Source organism: Bufo gargarizans, chromosome 4, assembly GCF_014858855.1.
Source record: "Bufo gargarizans isolate SCDJY-AF-19 chromosome 4, ASM1485885v1, whole genome shotgun sequence".
Classification (NCBI taxonomy): Eukaryota; Metazoa; Chordata; class Amphibia; order Anura; family Bufonidae; genus Bufo; species Bufo gargarizans.
Genome location: NC_058083.1, coordinates 94,748,065 through 94,772,918, shown reverse-complemented (window position 1 = coordinate 94,772,918; position 24,854 = coordinate 94,748,065). Strand labels below are relative to the sequence as shown.

Below are 24,854 nucleotides of genomic sequence, written 5' to 3'. Positions count from 1 at the left end.
GAGTCGTATGGCCACCTCAGACAGGGGGAATGCCGGGAGTTGGACTCTCATTGATCAAATATTTATGGAATACCCCATCCAAACTCTCTGGCATATGAAACATGACACAGGTAAGCTATGAGGTTCTTTCCTGTCTCTTACCTGCACATGTTCTCAAACAGGCTTGCGTATCCCTCACAAGCTCCTTTTCCTGTGAGCAGTATCTGATTGGGATCACCACACCACTTTGACTTATCTTCCAGAGCCTCCAAGTCATACTCTACATGAAATATATACTTTATTTAACAATTCTGCTGTCAACATATATGTTTAGTTTGAAATATTGCTAAATGTGATGTGATTATACATATGTTGTATATTTTAGTCTATTAGAATTCATGGATGATATATATGAGCTGCTATATGAACCAGCAATAAAATTAGACTTTCACTAGCCCACTGAAACCAACTAGTATGTAGGTATGTCTATATACATCTTTTTCTGATCCCCCTGTATATGACAGTGTCTGAAAAATTATGGTGACAAAAATACATCATGTGTTTTATAAAACACTAAAGTCTTCTCACCTATGTGGTGACAGATCCACATCCAGATGGCACGGACTTTCTCCAGGTCAGTTCGAGCCATCTTTAGCAGTGTTCGTACTAACTCTTCCACTGTATTTGGTTTAGCCACCTGCAAACACAGACAAAATATAAGAGATGGCCAGACGCAAATACCGGCAGCATGAACGGGTGCAATCTTTTTTTTATTAATTCACTGAATGAAATTCTGTCTTAAAATATCAGGACAAATATGTTACTGTAACATTTGCCTTTTGTGTAATTCCTAAGGATATTCAAGAAAATTGATTATTTTTTCAGCAATCATTTTTTTTTTTATGACTGTCACCTCTCAGAAACTGGTGATCAAGAGTTATTTTGCTTTATCCATAACACTGTGGCAATTGTACCAAGTTTCTGAAAAACCACTTCACTTCTGCCAAAACCAAACGGAACAATTAAAGGGGTTCTCTGAAATTTGAGAACCCTTGTTGTAAGGCCGAGCAGAGTGCAGGGATTAAAGAAAAAAAAAGGTTCCAGTGCCTAGGTCCCTTCTCCTCTACATGCACGTCACCAATGCTGGTCATTCACTGGCCTCAATGGTCACTTGTCATGTATGTAGTGGTCACTGCCGAGGCCATTGATAGACTACCACTGGTTATGTGCTTGTACTGCACATCATACTTATGATCTAGTAGAGGTCTGGCAATTTCAAAAGGGATTCCCAGTTTCAGAGAAGGTTTTTAAGTAAGTAAAATAAAGAAAATTACCAATGTTTGGTTGTGGAAATTCTCTTTAATATACTCTGTACACTCTGAACCTAAAGCAAGGAATACACACACGTGTGCCCCCCCCCCCCCCTCCTGCGCAGCATGTTACGCTGCAAAATTTGAATTGGTTGGATATATTTGGCTAATACAGGGAGTGCAGAATTATTAGGCAAGTTGTATTTTTGAGGATTAATTTTATTATTGAACAACAACCATGTTCTCAATGAACCCAAAAAACTCATTAATATCAAAGCTGAATATTTTTGGAAGTAGTTTTTAGTTTGTTTTTAGTTTTAGCTATTTTAGGGGGATATCTGTGTGTGCAGGTGACTATTACTGTGCATAATTATTAGGAAACTTAACAAAAAACAAATATATACCCATTTCAATTATTTATTTTTACCAGTGAAACCAATATAACATCTCAACATTCACAAATATACATTTCTGACATTCAAAAACAAAACAAAAACAAATCAGTGACCAATATAGCCACCTTTCTTTGCAAGGACACTCAAAAGCCTGCCATCCATGGATTCTGTCAGTGTTTTGATCTGTTCACCATCAACATTGCGTGCAGCAGCAACCACAGCCTCCCAGACACTGTTCAGAGAGGTGTACTGTTTTCCCTCCTTGTAAATCTCACATTTGATGATGGACCACAGGTTCTCAGTGGGGTTCAGATCAGGTGAACAAGGAGGCCATGTCATTAGATTTTCTTCTTTTATACCCTTTCTTGCCAGCCACGCTGTGGAGTACTTGGACGCGTGTGATGGAGCATTGTCCTGCATGAAAATCGTGTTTTTCTTGAAGGATGCAGACTTCTTCCTGTACCACTGCTTGAAGAAGGTGTCTTCCAGAAACTGGCAGTAGGACTGGGAGTTGAGCTTGACTCCATCCTCAACCCGAAAAGGCCCCACAAGCTCATCTTTGATGATACCAGCCCAAACCAGTACCCCACCTCCACCTTGCTGGCGTCTGAGTCGGACTGGAGCTCTCTGCCCTTTACCAATCCAGCCACGGGCCCATCCATCTGGCCCATCAAGACTCACTCTCATATCATCAGTCCATAAAACCTTAGAAAAATCAGTCTTGAGATATTTCTTGGCCCAGTCTTGACGTTTCAGCTTGTGTGTCTTGTTCAGTGGTGGTCGTCTTTCAGCCTTTCTTACCTTGGCCATGTCTCTGAGTATTGCACACCTTGTGCTTTTGGGCACTCCAGCGATGTTGCAGCTCTGAAATATGGCCAAACTGGTGGCAAGTGGCATCTTGGCAGCTGCACGCTTGACTTTTCTCAGTTCATGGGCAGTTATTTTGCGCGTTGGTTTTCCCACACGCTTCTTGCGACCCTGTTGACTATTTTGAATGAAACGCTTGATTGTTCGATGATCACGCTTCAGAAGCTTTGCAATTTTAAGAGTGCTGCATCCCTCTGCAAGATATCTCACTATTTTTGACTTTTCTGAGCCTGTCAAGTCCTTCTTTTGACCCATTTTGCCAAAGGAAAGGAAGTTGCCTAATAATTATGCACACCTGATATAGGGTGTTGATGTCATTAGACCACACCCCTTCTCATTACAGAGATGCACATCACCTAATATGCTTAATTGGTAGTAGGCTTTCGAGCCTATACAGCTTGGAGTAAGACAACATGCATAAAGAGGATGATGTGGTCAAAATACTCATTTGCCTAATAATTCTGCACTCCCTGTAAAAGCAATAGAGAATTACAAGTAATGCAGTTTCTTAACTTTTAAATCCTGGTACTTGCAACCCAGACATAAATGATGGATATTGAACTCTAAAGAAACTTTGGATATCATTTTTATTTTTTTCTCCTCAATGTCAGACCTTAACCCCTTAAAGACCGGGCCTATTTTGATTTTGACAGTTTTAATTTTTCCTCCTCATGTTCCAATAGCCATAACGTTTCCTTTTTTCTGTTCACATAGCTATAAGAGGGCTTATGTTTTGTGGGACATGATACATTTTTTTTAATGCCACCATTTAATTTACCATGTTTGGGAACAAAACTCTTTGTGTGGCCAAATTGAAGGAAAAAAACGGAATTCCACATCACAGCGTTTACTATGCACTAAAAATGACTTGACGTTCTTATTATGCGGCTCAATACGAATGCGGCGATACCAAACAAAGTTTATTTTTGCTTTACTACTTTGAAAAAAATAAAACCGTAAGAAAAATTTTTTTTTTTCATCTCTAAATTCTGACTGCCATAACCTTTTTATATTTCGGTCTACAGAGCTGTATAAGAGCTTGTTTTTTGCATAACGAATTGTAGTTTTTACTGATACAATTTTTGTAGTTATTTAAAGGGAACCTGTCACCAGTTTTATGGTGTCCTAACTAAGGGCAACATAAATAAGTGACTGATTCGCTTATCAAAATGCTGGGTCACTTTCTTTAATTGACCCAGTCAATCTGCCAACATCTTGTATTGAAAAGCTCCAGCTGATAATGATGAGTCATGAATATTCATGAACTCCTGACTCTCCCCGCCCACCTGCTGCTGAATGACAGTTTGTTTCCATAGGAATCAGCAGCAGGTGGGCAGGGGAGTGGCTAGAGCTCTGAATTAAATATACGCTGGACTCGATGACCTCACGCCGGACTCGAAACAGCTCATTAGCATGTGGCATGCGGCATCTTTGTGTGTATATTATGAGGTGACCATCTGTCACACCAGTAAGTGAATACATCTAAGGAACTTTTTAGTAGTTAATGATTGTATATAATTAGTTAGATTATAATCAAATATCCACATGACAGGTTCCCTTAAATTTTTTGGGGGGACAAGATAACCCAAAAATGTGCAAATCGCCATTTCTTTACTGTTACGGTGTTCACCGCACAGGAATCTTTAAAAATATTCAGACATTTGCGGACGCAGTGATACCCAATATGTTTATATTTTTTATTGTTTATGTATTTTTATGTACAATTGGGAAAAGGGGGGTAATTTAAACTTTAAATATATTCGTGTTTTTTTTTTTTTACATTTCTTTAGACTTTTTTTTCACTGTTTTTTTATAACTATTATCTCCTATAGGGGCCTAGAAATCCTAGTAATCCCCTCTCCTATTCACCCTAATAGAGATATATTATGGTGAATAGTATTTTTACTCCCTCCATTCTGAGTAGTGCCTCGTGCATAGCTCAGTATGGAGAATGCAATGGCAGGCCCGAATCGCTTCAGAAGCATCCAGGCTGCCATGGCAACCGATCCGAGCCCCACAACTTCACTGCAGCGGGTCCGATCAGAAGGCAGAGGGAACCGCGTCCCTCTGCCTTCACTCACAGGTGCCGCGATCAGCTATAATTGTGGCACCTTAGGGGTTAAATGACGGGGGCTATCAGTGCGGCCGGGTGCTGGCTGTATTAAACAGCCGGCACACACCGTGTATGGAGCAGGGTCACTGCAGAGGCCTACTCCATACACCCGCAGGCGCATATGGGGGCATTATGGGTCAAGGGGTTAATGCAGTAGAATAACATGGAAAGCATACCTGCACAGCATAAGCATCCAGTTTCTCAAAGTTCTTCAAGTTGACAGGCATTGACTTGAGGCAGGATTTATCCCAGGGGTAAGCTAATAAGATAATATTTTTTAGAGAGTCACTGTTCTTTCACACAATGTCATTTAATAGAGAATGGTGTAGCTAGCAAATTTTTTAAATCACTTCATTAAAAAATATGTCTGCGTCCACCTGAAGATATAATGTAAAGTCATTGTCACTAGGGTTCTCACTCCCACCTAAGTTGTAGTCCACTGCTTGTTGTCAGGCAAGACCTGTCCCTGGTAATAAAGACTCGGAAGACAGCAGAGAGGAAGTGGTGGCATATCCGAGCTAGCTGAGCTCCTGAGCCTAATAAAACAACTGCTTCTACACTGCTTCTGAAGATCACAGGAGCCTCCTGTGTGTCTGTAAGTCTGATCTCTCTCTCTCCTTAAAGGGGTTGTCCGGGTTCAGAGCTGAACCCGGACATACCCTTATTTTCACCCCGGCAGCCCCCCTGAGCCTAGCATTGGAGCATCTCATGCTCCGATGCGCTCCCGTGCCCTGCGCTAGATCGCGCAGGGCACAGGCTCTTGTGTTTTCAATAACACACTGCCGGGCGGTAACTTCCACCCAGCGGTGTGTTCGGTGACGTCACCGGCTCTGAGGGGCGGGCTTTAGCTCTGCCCTAGCCGTTTTACTGGCTAGGGCAGAGCCAAATCCCGCCCATCAGTGCCGGTGACGTCACCGGGCTTCCTGTCAGCCCCATAGAGAGCCCCGGTACGTCACCGGAACTCAGAAAAATGCCTTTGCCCTGTGCAATTTAGCGCAGGGCAAAGGAGAGCATCGGAGCATGAACTGCTCCGATGCTCATGTCAGGGGGGCTGCCTGGGTGAAAATGGAGGTATGTCCAGGTTCAGCTCTGAACCTGGACAACCCCTTTAAACAGGACAGGAGATAGGAGCAATAAAGATAAAAGAAATACATTACAAAATAACAGATCCTTTTAGAAAAGATCACTTTTAAAGGATGTTGCTGCAAACTGGATAAGAGCTTTTTATTTGTATGCAGACCTTATAAATCTAGTAATGTTTAATCTCAAACTTTTTTTCCATTGATTTATACACTTTCCTAATATGTTTCTTATACAGTTGTACATAAGTATATGCACGTTTTATTGACTTCAGTTCTGTTTAAATGTCCATCTTACCATAGAAGTCTTTGGCACTAGGCTGTGACACCTGCTCCCATCTGCTGCCATTCCAGGTAGAAACTGTCGCATCTGCAAGATACAGAACATACAGTGTGTTCTAGTAGGATCCCTTATGACTCTCATATAACCTTGACACCTTAGCATGCTGGCAGCTATATTTGCCGCTCAGCGGTGCAGTTATCTGTTCTAAAGCCTTTTGTGGCGTGTATTAGCGGAAAAAGGAAAAATATATTTGCCGTTCAGTGGTGCAGTTATATGTTCTAAAGCCTCTTTTTCCGCGTATTAGTGGCGCAAAAAGTATTTTCCGTTGTGTGGTGAAGTGAGAAAATGACAGACTTTTTTGGGGTGTTTTTATTTCCTATTTATTTATTTGATCTAACAGTATGTCAGACAGAGAAGTGCCAGGCCCTGCACAGGGGAGTGGCAGAGGGCTAAATGTTTCTGGTGCAGGCACAGGTCGCAGCAGAGTAAGGGAACGTGGCAGCAGGGGTCGCAGCGAGAGGCCTGAGCTCCCGGTGTCATCTAGCGGTAGTGTCTTGACCAGCAACCCAGTGGTTTTTGAATGGTTGACTCAGTCATCCACTTTGTCCCAAGTGACATCAGACACCCCCAACCAAGAGACGGGTGTTCCTCTGACACGACGCTTAGTTGGCATGGCCTGGGAACAGGCCCTGTTCCCCCACCTGTCCTGAACCTTCCTCTGTCATTTTCAGGTCCCTTAGCACAATAAGTATTATATGCCGTAGGCTCGGCTCCAATTTTCAGTGAGGGCGAGCTACTAGAGGACAGTCAGCAGCTACTGCTCAGCCAAGATCTGGAGGAGACATCCGTCGCTTTCTCTGGTAGACGGGCAAGTAGTGATGAAGAGAGTGGCGTGGGAGCTGGTGTTGCGAGCAGTCAGGCTCCTGACCCAGAGACGGTTGAGGAGGACATCAGTGATATGCAGACAGTACTCGATAATGATGATGTAGCTGATCGCACTTGTGAGCTGGGTGAAGAAGGGGCTTCATCATCATCGGGAGAAGAGGGTGTCATCTTGCCCCTGAGCCAGTGGCAGAGCCAGCAAGTTGCTAGCGTGGCGGGGAGTCAACAGGGTAGCAGCAGTGGGAGGTCGGTAGCCAAACATGCCAGGGGTAGACCACCCGCTTCGCAGGAGCCTACCTGCATGGGAAGTAGCGGTGCACGGGTTCACGGAGGCAGCGGTGGTAGCAGTCAGTCAGTACGTAGTGTTGGGGGTAAAATCACCTACTCTGCGTTGTGGCAGTTTCTTGTTAAGAAGCCGGAGGAGGTGAGTTTACACTTATTTGTTCAGTTTTGGCCCCGTGACTTCCCAAATAAGTGAAGTATGCAGTGATTTTCTACACCAGTGAAAGGAAAGGAGGAGCAGGCAGAAGAGCTACAGGGCGATGAGGCAGAGGACCCAGACACACCATGGCAGTATGCAGTGGAGATGGAGGCAGGGAGTCCCTCCGAAATGGCCCGATACATGCTCGCTTGCGTAGTGACAGCCGAATTGTCACCATTCGGCAGAGGGATGACTTCTGGCTCTCCACCTTGTTGGACCCTTGCTACCGGTCCAAAATGACTACCGGTCCTTCTTTACACCCGCTCAGAGGGAGGACAAACTGAACTACTATAGAGACATCCTATGTAGTCAGTTGGCCACTGCCTATCTGCGCCATCGTCCATCCTCTCGCAGGTCTGACCGGGGGCCCTCTGCACTCACGTTCCACTGCCATGGCTGCTGGGGAGGGGTGGCAGGAGCAGTACCAGCTCTATCAGCAGCAGCATAATGAAGAAACTATTCACCAGCAGCTAGACATAGAGCAGAACCTGAACCAGCAAGTGGTGGCATACTTGGAGTGCACCCTGCCAGCCGTCATTGAAGATCCACTGGACTACTGGGCAGCCAAACTGGATTTGTGACCGCAACTAGCTGATGTTGCCCTGGAAAAGCTGTCCTGCCCAGCTAGTAGTGTGGCATCAGAGCAGGTGTTTAGTGCGGTGGGGGCCATAGTTATCCCAAGAATAACTCTCCTGTCCACCCAAAATGTGGAGAGACTGACCTTTGTCAAGACGAATCAGGCGTGGATCAGCCAGGATTTCCACCCTCCAATGCCTGATGCATCAGACTAGATCATCCATAATGCCACACCAACACATTGACAAAAGAGACCGGTTTCTTCTGGCTACCTGCCTCAGCTACTATTCTGATGCTGCCATCCGTCTGATGCCACACATCTGATTTGTTTTCTTTCATCCACCATCTTCAGCGGGTAATGGTATTGCCACCCACCTCCATACTATGTCACCTTGCCAATCTGTGGCCTTTTCATGCTGTTACCACCTCCACACTATGTCACCTTAACACTGTGGTCTCCTCATGCTGCTGCCACCTCCACACTATATCAATTTGCCACTCTGTGGTCTCCTCATGCTGCTGCCACTTCCACACTATGTCACCTTGCCACTCTGTGGTCTTTTGATGCTGCTGCCACCTCCACACTATGTCACCTTACCACTCTGTGGCCTCCTCATGCTGCTGCCACCACCACACTATGTCACCTTGCCACTCTGTGGTCTTCTGGTGCTGCCACCTCCACATTATGTCACCTCGTCACTCTGTGGCCTCCTCATGCTGCTGCCACCTCCACACCATGTCACTTTGCCACTCTGTGACCTCCTCCTGATGCTGCTGCCACCTCCAGACTCTGTCATTGGGCCACTCTGTGGTCTCCTCATGCTGCTTTCAACACACCTCTATGTCATAGGGCTCATGCTGTTCCCACCCTCACCACTTCATGATTGGGCTCCTATTTTGCCTTTTGACCTGGCTGACATCACCATTTACTTGACCCTTCTTCTGATCTGTCAGAAGGAAGGAAAAATGAGACGCACAACGGATCCTGTCTGTGTAGAAGCTTTAAGGCCTTTATAGTCCCATCAGAATTGGCTTGTGATTTGGAAGCCAAAAGCAGGAGTGGGTACAAAACACAGAAGACATGCAAATATTCCATTCACTGTTTTGAATCCACTCCTGTTATTTTGGCATTAGCAATACTGATGGATTACTGACCAAATGCTGACCTAGTGAAGGCAGATGCTCCACAGACAGGATCCATTTTTTGTGGGTTATTGTTCTGACGGATCAGAGGAAGGGCAAAATAATCAGTGACGTCAACACAAACTTACTGCTGCCACCCTCTTCACTCTGTCGGGGGCTCTACTTCTATAAGCGTTTAATAAAACAGGTTCTGTAGACATCTATGTGGAATCAGCTGACGACAGTGTAAAAGGAGTGCCCTTCTTCTTGACGCTAACATCGACTTGTAAGGCTGAGTTTACACTTGAGTTATTTGTTCAGTTTTGGCCCTGTGACTGCCCAAATAAGTGAAGTGTGCAGTGATTCTAAGAGCGACGCCTGCGCCGATGACGTCTTCTCTTTCGGTGATGTCATCGGCGCAGGCGCACTGAGGGAGTTCTGAGTAGGCGAGCCTCCTCATCTCAGAGCGCCTGCACCGAATGAACACAGGCGCGTGATTTTTGAAATGCTGACAGGGCCGGCCGGAGGAGGAGATCGCGGCTGGCCCTGTCAATCAACACGACGAGGGGGCGGTTTTTTGCGGAGGCTACCAGCAAGTAAACGCCCTACTTGCTGGTAGAGACCTAATTTACATATTATAAAAGTTCGTTTTTATAAGAAACTGCTGAAGGAAAGTAAGTAACACCATTATATTTTCATATATCGCAGTATAAGGAATTTAACTAGCCCCCCCAAAAAATGACTTTAGTGGGGTGACAGAAGCCCTATAACTTCTGTAACAATGTCCTATCCTTGTCTGCAAAACAGACAAGTATAGGACATGTTCTTAAAAAAATTGGGACCGTGGAATGGACATTTGGATGTGGACAACACACAATGTGTAGTCCTCATTTTTTGTGGAGCCATTGAAATGAATGGGTCCGTATTAGTTCTGCAAAAAATGTGGATTGGATGCAGACCGAATATATGGTTGTGTGCAGGAGGCCTTATAGTTACATTAGTGGAGAAAAGAGGACCAGCTGAGGACCATCATGTAGCCAGTGTCTTTCAGAAAATAGAAGGGGCCACATAGCAAGCATCAAAATGGATCCCTTGTAGTGATGCTGGGTGTTTATTTCCCTCTCTGTATCCTTGCCCACCCTCTAGTTTGCAAAAATAAAGTTCCTCTTGAGAGAGAACTCCTGCATATGTTCTTGCCACTCAGTAAAAAAGGAGGTGGAACCAACTTGGTCTGGCCCCCCACTAACCAAGTGCTCCACAGTAGCAGAATGGACAACATGTGGGTTTTATAAACTAAGGAGACAGGGATATCAAGCTAAAATAACATAAAATATTGAGTTTGATATACACACTTGTGGTCGTGACTAAATAGACATTGACAATCAGGCTCCAACTGGCCCACAGGGGTACAAGTAAATCCCAACTATGAGACCCGCTCCTATCTCCAGAACAGTTCCCTCAAAGTGAAGAGCTCATCTGCTATTTTCAGAAGTCCCCGAGCAGTAAATGAAGAGTGCACCGTGCAGACATGGTGGCCTCTCCATTCATTGCTTTGAGACTGCTGGAAATAGTCAAGCCACCACTTGGCTATTTTGAGAACTCCCAGAACAAAGGGTGGCCATGCTTGCTCAATACACTCTCCTTCACTTCTGGGAGACCATTCTGGAGGTAGGAGAAAGTCCCAGAGGTGGGACCTGCACCCATTTTGCATTGATGGCATATTCTGGAGATATGCCATCAATGTCTAAGATGGGAATAACCATTTAATGGGTCTCCCTAGGATTGGAGAATAAGGACTATATAAAAAGAAGCCATCACATAAAGGTTGAAATCCATCAGTGATATACCGTTATAAATGATTCTAGGTAACAAAAGAATCCCCCTGTGCATTTACAAAAAAAATTCTAGCAACTCCAAAGTGTAAAATACAGCCACTTACCTTTAGGCACTGATGGCCTGCTGAAGAGCTGTGGCTGGCTATTTTTGGGATGAATTTCTACTCGAACTTGACTTCCTTATGCAAAATTTAAAACATTCACATATTAATGCATCTGAACATGAAAACTTAGAGCAATTATGCAATGTGCATAGTTTTGCTACAGGTGCCTGAGTTTGCTGGAAGTGACCATGTTGGGTATCTACAGGCCTGTTTGAAAAATCATGGCCAAGATGTTGAACATTTCTATCAGTACAATCCTTACAACTAGCTTGAAGGAAACACAGACCTTCTGGGCAAGGTGTGCCATTGTTGCCTATTGACATTAGTCTACAATATCAGTGCCTTTTATGCCAGAGCGAATGGTGAAGTCCAGTGATACACAAACTGTTGTAAGGAATGGTTAGCTATGGTGAAATAATGTAGGTAATGTCATATTTACACTGGAATCATGGCTTCTATGCTTCCACTTATAGTGAAGGCAATAAAGCAGTGCCTGATCCATTGTAGGATGGATCCAAATGGTGACCAATGGACTATAAATTTGAATTAGCTCTTTTGGGATTGAAACCAAGGTTTCCATCATCTTGACAGCCTTAATAAAGCAGGTAATATGGGTAGATCAAGGAAGAGCATCCACTGTGACACTAAATACATTATTGTATTGGCTCCTGGAGATAGCAGGAGTGGACCACGCCATGTCACATTGGATACTTGACTACCTCACAGAATGCCCACAGTTTTTTAAATCTCAGGGTTGTGTCTCTGACAAGCTGATCTGCAACTCTACACTGCAGACTACTCCATCAACTTCCCAGGCTGCCACCTACAGAAATTCTTTGATGACTCTGCCAAAGTCGGCCTTATCACAGATGAGGATGACTCAGAGTACAGACAGGGGACACAGGATTTTGTGGACTGGTGTCAGTGGAACCAGCTCCAGATCAACTCTGGCAAAACCAAGGAGCTGGTGGTGGATTTCCGCAGACACAGGCCCCCTGCTTTGGCTTCCGGTGAACATACAGGGAACGGACATTGAGGTGGTGGACTCTTATAAGTACCTGGGTGTTCACCTAAACAACAAACTGGATTGGAGCCATAACACTGATGCTCTTTTCAAAAAGGGTCAGAGCAGACTCTATCTGTTGAGAAGACTGAGGTCCTTTGGAGTGAAGGGGACGTTCCTAAAGACCTTCTTTGACTCAGTGGTGGCATCAGCCATATTCTACGGTGTGGTTTATTGGGGGAGCAGCTTATCTGTGGCTGAGAGACAGAGATTAGATAAGCTCATTAAGAAGGCCAGCTCTGTCCTAGGTTGTCCCCTTGATCCAGTGCAGCAGGTGGAAGACAGAAGAACTCTAGCAAAATTAACATCACTGTTAGACAATGTCTCATACTCCATGCACAAAGCTGTTGTGGAGGTAGATAGCTCCTTCAGTAACAGACTGCTGCATCTTAGGTGCACGAAGGAACATTATCGGAGGTCCTTCCTCCCAGCTGCGGTTAGGATTTATTACCACCACTGTTCCCAGAAACCCAGTAGTGAATTTTTTAAGTAAATTCTGTTATGTTTTTCTTGTATTTTTACTCTTTAATTTCTAATTGCTCTTATTTTTGCTCCTGTGAATGTGATTGCTGCTGTTATGCCAAAATTTCCCCACTGAGGGACAATAAAGGGATTTTCTTCTTTCTTCTTCTTACATTTGGCTGTGAAGATATGTGAAGTAACCTGTACAGCCTGAAAATAGTAATACTATTGTCCAGATAGATATACCTATGGTTAACACTTACAATTTTGACTCATGTTAAGGAAATTGACTTACCTTGGCTCTCATAGCTACTGATGATGTGGCGCCCAGCAACAGGGTTTTTCAAAGAAGGCGTCACTAATGAAAAAGATGTAAATCATATATCACTGGCCCATGCATACAGTGAATGGTAAATGTACCCCAGATGTTATCACATGCGTGTTGTATGAACCCTGCCAGAAACGTTGTCCACCTATTTCTTATGAAGTGTGTGAAAATTAAAGCTGATTTACCAAGTAGTAATAAAACCATGAATGACAGAGCGTGACCTTGGATTGAGGACACCATTGTAACCAGAAATAAATTGGTGTCTTATTTCTTTCGTGTTGCCAATAAATTAAGTTCTGAAGCTAAAAAGGATTAATGGGACCTGTGACTTGGACGCTCTCACTGTACATAATATCCTTGTTAATCACCAGATTGTGATGCATGCAGTAATTGGTTAAAAAAAAGCTGCTAAAATGTATGCCCAATTTATTCATTACAGACCGGGCAATCTTCTCATAAGCAAGGCAAGGTTCAATTTGTCTGAATTATCGCTGGTGTGCACATTCAAAGACCTTACCTATTTTTACCATCTAAGCCAATATTCAGTATACAAACTAATTTCTCTGAGGCATGAGGCCAAAAGACCCACACACATTATTGTTTTCATCATCTCATATGATTTACTATAGATTGTCTGATTTGGATAATTCAATTTTAGATTGTGGGTTTCCCTAAGAGCAATTAATCAAGAGGTCCCATGTAATAGTGTATAATTGTCTAAATGTATGTATTTATATATATGCAGATGTAGCAGCTGAGATAAAGCTGAGCTAAATGGGTTATGCCTGCCTGAAGAAAATGTAGGAAAGCAATTGGAGCAATATATGGGAAGATCTCTGGATCAACAATTACCTTTCCTCTTTGGATGAGCCCTAGCTTGAACATTACCTCGCTTAGAATGCAATGACCTTGCCATCTACTCACTACAACTCTTCCTGGTGATCCTCCATAAGAGTTGATGCACCATAATGCGCATCCACCACTGCTTCTGCAATGTTCCGCTTTTAAGGGAACCTGTCACTTTTACCCAAATGCTGTAGCTTACATTGTTACTAACGATTCGCTCATCTCTAATTGTTACATCTGGACTAATCACTTTTCTAATGACAAGGAATGGCTCCAACAATCAAGAAGGTCTAGTTTGTTAATGCACCTCACCTGTTTGGTTGCAGGCTGGTCTGTTACATTGTGAGTTACCTTTCTGGTTCTACCATCTGACACCTATCCAATCTTGTTGGACTTCTTGACTCTGTCTAGATAACCCTGCTTTTAATTGGTCTACTAGATAACTTATTTCTGAGGGATCGATCTGTTTCCAGAGATGTCTTCAGGTTCTTTCTCCTTCTGCTTTTTCTTCTGTAGCTAGAAGCGCCTTCTGGACTTCCTCCACAACACTCTGACTATGCTGAGGTGTTCTCTAAATAGAAAGCTGAGAAGCAGTCCCCTACGACTGCACAATCAATTTCATGCATCTCATTACCAGAGAGAGATGCCATATCCACCTATATTCAGGACAATATCTGGAGGGACATTCGGCTTTTTTTGCTTCTGAAGCTGTGGTTGGTTAGTGCTTTTGATCAACTTTGATCATGAATGTAGGAGTCATCTTCCCTCAAAAATTAGAATGTGCCTTCTTCTCTATAATGTTTTTTTCAGCAGGATGGAATTATTGCATTGACAACTGTGAAGTGATGGAGATGGTCTGCCCTGGAGGGATTGTGACATCTGCTGGAAGGGCCTAAACAGCCTATCACTATCTACTGCATACAGACCATGCCCAGAAGCTCCTGCACACATTGTGCACCCATTCTAGCCAAGGGGGGTGGAGGGAATTGTCACCTTCCTAAGGGTCTAACCTTTTTGTCCCCTGCCCTGCTATTCCAGGTTCTATACTGTACCATTCTTTTAAATTATCAGGTCACCCCAGCAGACTACATACACACTGTGCATCTTCTTGCATAGTACTACTGGTGCTTTTGCTGTAGAAATGATGTTACAGACTTTGTATCTGTCTACTCAAGCTGTGGGACTCACTGAGAAACCACTATTTTACATAACCTTTAATTCATTATTTAATATCAATTCACCCATATAGATATACAATAAAGAAAAAAGAAAGAAAAAAGTAAAGCAACATTTTATTCCGATCTCATATGGTTGTAGGTGGGTAATAGTAGACATAGCATTAGTATAGGGTGTGGGGCAGTATCCCTAATATTGTCCCTATCTCTGCCGCCCTACCTACAAACGGAATAGCCACCCCGATAGGGGCGATCCCGTGTCTCGTGCCTCCTAAAAACCATAGGATGGCCCTGACAATGGGATATATTCCAACAATGTGAAATAAAGGTTATGTTTTAAAATAGTGGTTTCTCAAAGAGTCCTAAAACTTTACCACTTTCAAATATAGTTCCCTTGGACAGGTGTATGTCGACTCTGTGAAATCTACTCTAGCTGTGGGCAAGTTATATCATCTCATCAGGCGCCCTGTGGTCTATTTTTAGGGTTTTAAATCCTGACCTGACCATGCCTTAATTTGCATCTTTTGGATTGCAACACCTGAATGATCTTTTGGCTTTGACCCACATCTCCATCTGACCACTCTCCAGGTGCCTCATCAGTGCTGCGTCCTGCTACAGCTACTAACTTCTCTAAGGACCATAACCTGGGGATTCCTTAGACTCTGCACCTTATTAAACTCAGTTTTAGACCAGTTGTAGCATCAAGGTTTCACTTTAAGGCTATGTTCACATGGTTAAAATCCACAGCAGAGAAAATATGAGTAGAAGATCAGTAGCTTAAAATAGTTTGTTTTTGGTGGCAGATTTGTAATTTGGTGGAGTTTTTACAAGAGGTTCCCTATTGATCAAATCTGCTTCTAAGAAGTAATGAGTCACTTCTCAAGAGTTTTTCAAATCAGCTACTGGAAAAAATCTCTACCATTTTTACACTGTGTGCACACGGTTGAGTTTTTTTTACATTGAAGTCAATGGGAAACCGTTGATGGAGTTTGGAATGTGGATTCAGGAGCAGAAAACTCCTGTTTTCTGCTGCTGAATAAGTGACAGAATTTAGCTGTGTGCCCATACCCTCAAGAGGGGTATGTCCAGCTGATATATTTAACTCAGAGGGATTGCCTAGAATGTATACAATCCATCTCATACTCTAGCTAGGATCAGGACAAATCCTTTACAATTTTCATCCTCTGGATGGAGAAAAGAATGTACTAATTTAGTGACAGCAGACCCCCATCAATCAAAAGCTTTGATATGTCTGTATGTGCTATCAAAAATGTTTCTGAAGTTACTCCTAATTAATTTACACACAAATACAAAGTACATTTAAAATGAGTATGAATATTACAAAATGTATGGATATTACAAAATATTTGCATCCTTTTTATATGTCCCAATGTGTCTGAAGTAAAAAATAAAGCAAGTGTGCAAAAAGTCTTGATCAAAAATATGCTATAGTTTACACCTACAGGTACCATGCAAAACTTTGTGCAGTTTGTGATCATGATTAGTGTTGAGTGAACTTGTGTTTTCAAGTTCGGTGTACGAGGTTCAGGTTATCTAAGAATTCCGTTATGGATTCCACTACCACGAACCATAAATTATGGTAGCGGAATCCATAACGGAATTCTTTGATATCCCGAACCTTGTACGCCAAACTTAAAAACACAAGTTCACTCATCCCTAATCATGATTACATCCTCTTCCCTTTCACCCTTGCTTTTGCTGATGTAATCAGTTAGCATTGTGGAGGCTCCTGTGGCCAAAGCAGGTCAAATTTTATCACTATTTAGCTGCATTTTCTCTCAGAAATCAAAGCTTATACAGCATTGCAAGCACTCGAGAGGGAGATGGAGGAAATAAAGAGACACAGGCTAGGTCAAAGAGAGCATACTTTAAAGTGAACACCCACTGAGCTCTGGACATGCCACTGCAATCAATCTGGCACTGGCTAAAAGCTAGATTTACGCAGCCTAAAGTTTGAGACGATTATTGGGAACAAAAGTTCCTACGAATGCTCATTTCCGATAATCTTCCTGTTTTAAGATGCCACAATCCACCCAATTAATGAGTGAAAGGCTCCTTTATTGAGTGAAACAATAGTTTACACCTAAATAATTGGCAGCAGATCGTGAAACAATGCAGCAGTATGCGTGGTAACAGTAGCCAACGCTCATCCTCATATTGTGGAGGTGATTGCTGCATGTAAATGTAGTGCTTTAACTCCACTAATTAGCAGTCATTAATTAGAAATGTAAAAGCACCCTAATAGAGGCTCCCTATCTTCACTAGGAATCCCCGCAAGGAAGTTTGAACTTATCAGTTGGATCCTCAGGTTGTGGTCCTAGTCCTTAAAGTAGCTACTGATTAACTGTGGAACATGGCATTGATGTAGAACCGGAGAATAGTCAAGCATAGCAATCAGTCAGAACCTGAATATCAACCATGAACAAGTCCAAATGGTGTAATAGAGAGGTCAAACTAAGCTATGTAGTACTGTACATTCTATGAAAGATGTCCATAAACTACAAGCTGACTTGAACACTCTAAGTGATTAGGCATCAACTTGGCAAATCAGGTTCAATGTGGATAAATGTAAAGTTATGCATCTTGATAGTAATAATCTCCGTGCTTCATATGTCCTAGGGGATGTAACACTGGGAGAGTTACTTATAGAGAAGGATTTGGGTGTCCTTGTAGATGGTAGATTAAATAACAGCATACAATGTCAATCAGCTGCTTTTAAGGCCACCAGGATATTGTCATGCATTAAACGAGGCATGGACTCGCAGGGCAGGGATATTACCACTTTACAACGCATTGGTGCGGCCTCATCTGGAATATGCAGTTCAGTTGAGGGCACCAGTCCATAGAATAGATGCACTGCAGCTGGAAAAAGTACAGAGGAGAGCGACTAAACTGATAAGGGGCATGGAGGGTCTTAGTTCCGAAGAAAGACTAAAAGAATTTAATTTATTTAGTCTTGAGAAGAGACAGCTAAGGCAGGACATGATTAACCTATACAAATATATAAATGGGCCATACAAAAAATACGGAGAAAAACAGTTCCATGTAAAATGACCTCAAAATACAAGGGGGCACTGCCTCGGATTGCAGAGGAAAAAGTTCAGTCTCCAGAAGCGTCAAAACTTCTTTACTGTAAGAACTGTGAGTCTGCGGAATAGACTTCCTCAGGACTTGGTCACAGCAGGAACAGTGGACAGTTTTTAAAAGGGTTTAGATGAATTCTTAGAAGTAAATAACATTAATGCTTATGAAAATATGTAGAAATCTGAGTCTCACTTCCTTCTAGGATTCGAATCCCCATCTATCCCTTGGTTGAACTTGATTGACCTATGTCTTCTTTCAACCGTATTAACTATGTAACTATTTAACTATAGGGAAAAGGGCAAGGTGAGAGACCACGTCGAGTTAGGAAAGCAGGATCAATACATAGGAAAGCAGTAATAGGAAGGCTAGAGGCAGTGTGAAAGGTCAGGGACTGAAAATCTTGCAAGGACCACAAGACCACCATGAATTGATTTGTTTCTGATTGCCCTAGCAGGCAATTGGGTGCTCAGATCGATGGCATTATCATTGGGCGCTAGTTGCTATGACAAAGCACCATGCCCGCTGAAGGGATGCAGAGGAACAGCGATGGAGTGAAGAGAGGTACATGCAGGTGTGTCAGGCAAAACAAGCCTTCAAAGAAGCAAAGAAGCAAATTAGCCAACAGACTTTTGCAGCTTAGACAGCTCCATAACCATATCTAAAAATATAAAGAAAGAAACTCCACGGCACTTCCAAAAAATAATGTGCGTATTTTATTCCACCAGATGCGACGTTTCGGTCCTCTCAATGGAACCTTTCTTAAGCAAGCTTTGCTTGAAAAAGGTTCCATTGAGAGAACCGAAACGTTGCATCTGGTGGAATAAAATACATTATTTTTTGGAAGTGCCGTGGAGTTTCTTTCTTTATATTTGGTTGGTGGATCGCATCTAAAGCCGCTGGCACTCCTGCTTTACTGTCTGGATTGCGGTGCTGCCCAGTGTTATTTTTTTCATATCTAAAAATATCTTTTTTTTTCATGTATAAGATGCTTAAAAGCTTTCATTTTATTAATGCTCCATCTATTAGTTGATGTGAAAGACACAGCATGGAGCATCTCATGCTCAGCAGGACTTAGCCTGACTATTTATGTATTTGTTATATGGAAATTCCACCCGAAGTAACCAAATCGTTACACACCAATATTTCTACATGGTCATGAATAGAGATGAGCGAATCGACTTCGGATGAAACATCCGAAGTCGATTTGCATAAAACTTTGTTCTAATACTGTACGGAGCAGGAGCTCCGTACAGTATTAGAATGTATTGGCTCTGATGAGCCGAAGTTATTACTTTGCGAAGTCTTGCGAGACTTTGCATAATAGCTTCAGAAATTAATTTATACTGTAAAAAAACATTTCGAGTTCAGGAAATGCTGCATGCTGCAGTTTTCTCTCCGGCCAAAAATACTGAACACTTGCCGGAATGCCGGATCCGGCATTAATTCAAATTTGCAGCGTCCCACTACTGTAGTACCAGAGTGCTATAGTTGGGACTTAAAGTAAATATACTCAGTCTTCGCCTGTCAAGTAACAGCATTAGAAAATCCCTCCATTGACAATTGCCTAAACCTGATATAAGGATTACAATTACCTTAACATCTGAATCATTACTGGTGCCATATGAATGCACTTTATTGATGGACTGTAACATCTGCCTTGAGACTGTTGATTCCAGTAAATGTTCAATTGTTTTACAACAACCGACTCTTTATTACTACTACTACACTGAACATTTGCAACTTATGGTGCTGGTGTCACGAACCAGGGGCCCAGCCGCCACAAACACCCTAAACACCACCACCATTAAGGGCACCTTAACTTCCATCTGGCTGGTGTTCCCTGCAATAGGGAGTTCCCCGGAGGATTTAGTGCTGTACTTCCATCCACTGTGCGACGGCCCCAAGGGACAACTTAACTGTGAGTACTACTATCCTCGGCACCTCATCACTAGTACACTCACTGAACCACTACACCTCCTGTGGCTCGGTCGCCGTATTTATCAATAGGCCAATATTTGAAGTCAGTTTTCCTTGATTCTGCGTTTGTGAACTTTGTGCCAAATTGTGGCACCTCTGTTAAATGTGGCTCATCTTCAAACCTAACACTTGTGTCTAGAAATACTAGTCAAGATTTCTACACCACCCCGTACTCGAGTGGCTTTGGGACTTTTTTGAGCCTCCATGATAAATCTCGAGTGAAACTAATTAACATAGGTAACAGTGCCCACGTTGGAGTGCGTGGTGCAAACAACGGCCACTTTGGAGCTAACAGTGCCCATTTTGGAGTGGTGTAAAAATGACCTTAAAAAATTTGCAGAAGCCCTATTTTGCCACTTTTTCAAGACAGAATTCTGACGTGCGGGGCTTAATAAATTCCCCCCCAACATTCTCAATACTACAAGCAGTCCTACAAAAGAGCCTCAAAATGCTGTTTAATCTGCAGCATGTTATAGAGCAGGAGGAGCTGAGCAGATTGGTATCTAGTTTTGCGGGAAAAGATTCTGCTAAACATGTAATTTATACATTAATATCTCAGTTTTATTCTGAGCTCAGTTGTACACAGGGGCTGTCTTATCAGTGATTCCTAGCATTATAGGCATAAGGTCATTTTCACACAAGCATGTTTGGTTAGGAAGCATGCTTCGTGTGATGGCTGCATTTCCCAGACCAAACACTACTCCTTTGACCAGAACTCACAGCCTCATAATGACTTATGATGCTGTGAGTTCCTGCCTGACTGTGGGTCTACTGTACTGTACTCCCATGTCTGTGGTTCTTCTTTGCCATACTTACATAATGCAGTGAGTACAGTACAGTAGATCCACGGTCATGCAGGAGCTTACAACTTCATAAGTCATGATGCTGTGAGTTTGGATCAGAAGTGGAGAGTTCAGGCCAGAAAAGGCAGCCATAACACAGATGTGTTTCCTAGACCAAACACAACCATGTGAAATGTATGTTTACAGAAATAGCTGTTGGTCACTAATAAAACAGCCCCCGTGTACAACTGAACTCAGAGAAGCAGAGATTAAGGGGTTCATTTATTACGACTGGTGTTTTAGACGCTGGTCTTAATAAACCCCTATATACCTGGTAGTGGATCCGCCAGAGTTGTGAAGAGACGCCGGCCTCTTCACAACTTCGGCAGTTTTACTGCTGCTTTTAAATGTAAGACAGCTTTCTTGCTGTCTTACATTTAGACCTTTTTCTAAACCTGAAACGGATCACCCGATCGGACCTGATCGAAACCCTGAGTCACGCGGACAACTACGTCACTATACCCAGAAATACACGCCGCCAGTAACTACGAGGAACACCGACTACCACAACCACACACAGCGCAGCGCTCATCTTTAGCCACGAGACAAGCAAAACACCACCGGAGAAGAATCGTCAACACAGGGAACTCTGCAAAGGGGAAGGCCTAAACTAGAGGTAAGACCAGTGCCACAGACTACGCGGGACGCCGCGTCTAGGCACATCCTCGGAACGGCATTATCCCCGGAAATTCAAGTTACCCTATTATCACTGATATTGAAAGGTGAAGTACTGTTCTGACGACAATAATTTGATTGTGGCATATAAAGTAACATATTCGGGGACAGCAGATGTATTGTGGTTTGTGAAACTGTTACCCTGGTGACATTTATCTAATATGGCGTGCACAATTCGGGGACTTTTCATTTAATAATTGGAATCATGGACTCATATCATTGAATCCAAGCTGCTACATAATAGCGCCTCTAACATTGGGACTGTTTTTATGCACTGCTATACATATATATATATATATATGTGCACTATTATACAGTCATAGTCAGCATTTGTATTTGAGGAGCTGTTTTATCACTTTTAGCGATCGAGTCGAGGAGCTACTATTTATCAATTTATTTTTATATATTTTTTGAACTATTTTAATCAATAAACTAACATGTGTCCAGTGGAAAAGTTAGCGCCTGCTAAATTTTGAATACTTTTTCTACACCTGAAACAGGTGTAGATAATGGTAAATGAGACAGCCCACAAGCCTATCCTCTTCCCTGCCCACGCCATATCCACTTTTTTAGACCTAGCATGAGCGGGGAGAAGTCGTAGACCGCAGCGCGACTAATTGTTGCGCTGCAATATTGCGCCTGAAATAGGCCTAATATAGGCCTATTTCAACTTCATAAATTACCCCCTCAATGCATAAATACATTTTACTGAATCTTTCCTCCCTAAAACTATATATCAATCTGCTCAGCTCCTCCTGCTCTATAGCATACTGCCTGCAGATTACACTGGCTTTCATGGTGACAGGATGTCTTTAACTGTCCATTTCGATGGAAAACAGCACAGAATTAATCCCAAATGCCAAGCTCTGCTGCAGCGGAACAATATACATCTAGATGTAGTCACATGTAGATTTAGTCTCCATTCACACGTCCGCAACGTGTTTTGCGGATCCACGGATCCTCAAAACACGGACATCGGCAATGTGCGTTCCGCATTTTGCGGACCGCACATTGCCGGCACTAATAGAGCATGCCTGTTCTTGTGCGCAATTGCGGACAAGAATAGGACATGTTCTATTTTTTTGCGGAACGTAAGTGCGGACCCAGAAGTGCGGGTCTGCAATTCCGTGTCCGGGCAGCACATCGTGCTGGCCCATAGAATTGAATGGGTCCGCAATTCCGTTCTGCAAAATGCGAACGTGTGAATGGAGCCTTAATAGCATTTAAAGAGAATTTGTCACCAGGCATGAGCAAGATGCTGATTGTATTGTAATTAATGGGGTGCTTTTGGAACTTGAAACTGATACCCCAATCTCCTATGTTGGGGAGCTGTTAACGAATGTGCTGTATTCTCACTACAGTACTTCCCGGCCCGACTGTGTAAGAGTAGACTGCACTGACCTTGGAGTAACGATCCATTCTGTCCATGAAAAATAGTAAGAAGACAATTCCTCCCCAGTACTCAATGCAACACAGGGTCCTTTTCCAATCAGGTATGCAGTTCAAATGAACTCATTGGGGGAAGTAAACCATAATGCATCCGTATGTCATGGAGGACTTGTATAATAGATAAATGAATGGATGATAGATAGATAGATAGATAGAAAAGCAGGAAACTGGCAGTACTAGAGAAAAAATAATAATTAAAGAACAAAATAGGTGCACGCCTGAGGGGACTAGACTTATTGCCCAGTATCTAAAATAGCAAAAAGGGAGCACTCTGAAAAAGTATAAAAAAATTCAAAAAGTTTATTCACACATGTGGATATGAGAAGTTTTGGCTCAACCTTAGAGCCTTTCTCAAGCAGATGAGGAAGGCTCTAAGGTTGAGCCGAAACATTGCATATCCACATGGGTAAATAAACTTTTTGCATTTTTTATACTTTTTCAGAGTGCTGCCACTTTGCTATTTTAGATAGTTGATAGATAGATAGATAGATAGATAGATAGATAGATAGATAGTATATAGATAGATAGTATATCCAATACAAATATATACCCGTTTGACATTTTTGGATATTTAATTCTTACAAAAAAAAATAATATATATATATCTATATGATCAATCACACAAGTATGAACAATACTATCCCCTTAAGATTTGTCCTTTCACAAGCAGGAACACAATGCTAATATACAGTTGTGTGAAAGGGGCCGTGGACCCCACCAGTGTCAGTGTTGTGCTGTCATTCCTTTCTCATCTGGTTAGTTCTTTCGCCCTCTTCATGGTCCCCCACGTGCAGAGATATCAATAGCAGAGCTGCATATATGTTTTTGTACCTTGCGTTTGGTGAGCGGACTCCTGGTCTTGGTTTTCTTCAGTCTGCTTGTCCTGGGCTTGCACTATAAGCATCAGATTTATGCGTAATGAGTTATAGTCCTGCCTTATCTCCATAGCTGAGAGCAGACACTGTATAGTCAGATGAGATAGCAGCTACTGCAGTGCCTGGCCAGTCTTTCTGCAGGACAGCCAGCAACAAACCCCAGCTTTTACTTTCCAATCCTCTCTCCTACCCCCTCCCTGCAGAACCACTGCTAACAAATTCTGGCCACAGCGTCCAGCTTTCCATTAGCACCCTGGAGAAAGGGGACCCTGAGGACTCTGTACTCAGTTACTCTGATAGCTGAGACCCCCTGCAGATGGGGTTTCCTCTCGTTTTCCCTGGGACATGGTTTAGCAGCAGTTTGCACACCTGTTCTGCATTATGTGCCAGCCTTCTCTGGCTCAATGTGAGCTTGTTGAAGAGAACACTTGGGACGCTTGCCAAGCTAAAACTGTAGTTCAAGCTAAGATGCCTCTTCTTACACAGTTTGTGGTGTAGATAAAACCGGGACTGTGTACTTTCTTGGAATGTTGTTTATGATGGAGGCCTGTTACATATCAGATTACTTACAAATATTATCTGTTGATTCTGTTCACAACTAATTTTACCCATAAAACATTCCCTTTCCTTATGCCCCAATAGGGCATACAAATGTTAGTGAAAACCAGGGTTGGACAGGACCCACTGAGCACTAGAGGATTCTGCAGTGGGACCGACTTTGACATTATAATGGGCCACTAGGACTTTGGAGTCAATCACTTGGCACTAAAGTGTATTTTTTTAGGACTGATTAAAAAAAAAAATATATTAAATTCCACTGATGATGTGTGTGTGCAATGAAAAGTATGATGTTCGGTAATGGGTGGTCCTCAGAATCGTTTCCTCTGAGGGGAGGTCTTGGAGAACAGGATGAACGTGAGAGCAGGGAGATAAATTGTGACTCCCCTCAGGTAGAACAACACCCCGATAACCATGAGGTGCCTGGTCATGACGTAAGAGACATTTTCAAAGTAGTTTTTTTTACATGAAGA

At 42.8% G+C, this 24,854-nt stretch overlaps 1 protein-coding gene across 3 annotated transcripts in view; it reads right to left on the bottom strand.

Moving 5' to 3' along the window:
• The window catches only part of KY (kyphoscoliosis peptidase), a 38,856-nt gene extending 14,759 nt beyond the window's left edge, over positions 1-24,097 (bottom strand). For 2 of the 3 annotated variants that reach the window (XM_044292379.1, XM_044292381.1), the window contains exons 1-7: positions 23,780-24,097; positions 12,847-12,909; positions 11,027-11,101; positions 6,042-6,113; positions 4,841-4,923; positions 568-676; positions 142-259 (exon numbers count right to left, since the gene is read on the bottom strand). In XM_044292379.1, coding sequence (XP_044148314.1) covers positions 142-259; positions 568-676; positions 4,841-4,923; positions 6,042-6,113; positions 11,027-11,101; positions 12,847-12,909; positions 23,780-23,894 — 635 coding nt within the window. In that variant the 5' untranslated portion in view covers positions 23,895-24,097. Of the gene's footprint in view, positions 1-141; positions 260-567; positions 677-4,840; positions 4,924-6,041; positions 6,114-11,026; positions 11,102-12,846; positions 13,292-23,779 lie in introns of those variants that run through there. The other variant, XM_044292380.1, reaches the window with a different exon arrangement.
• Positions 24,098-24,854: the final 757 nt, after the last annotated feature.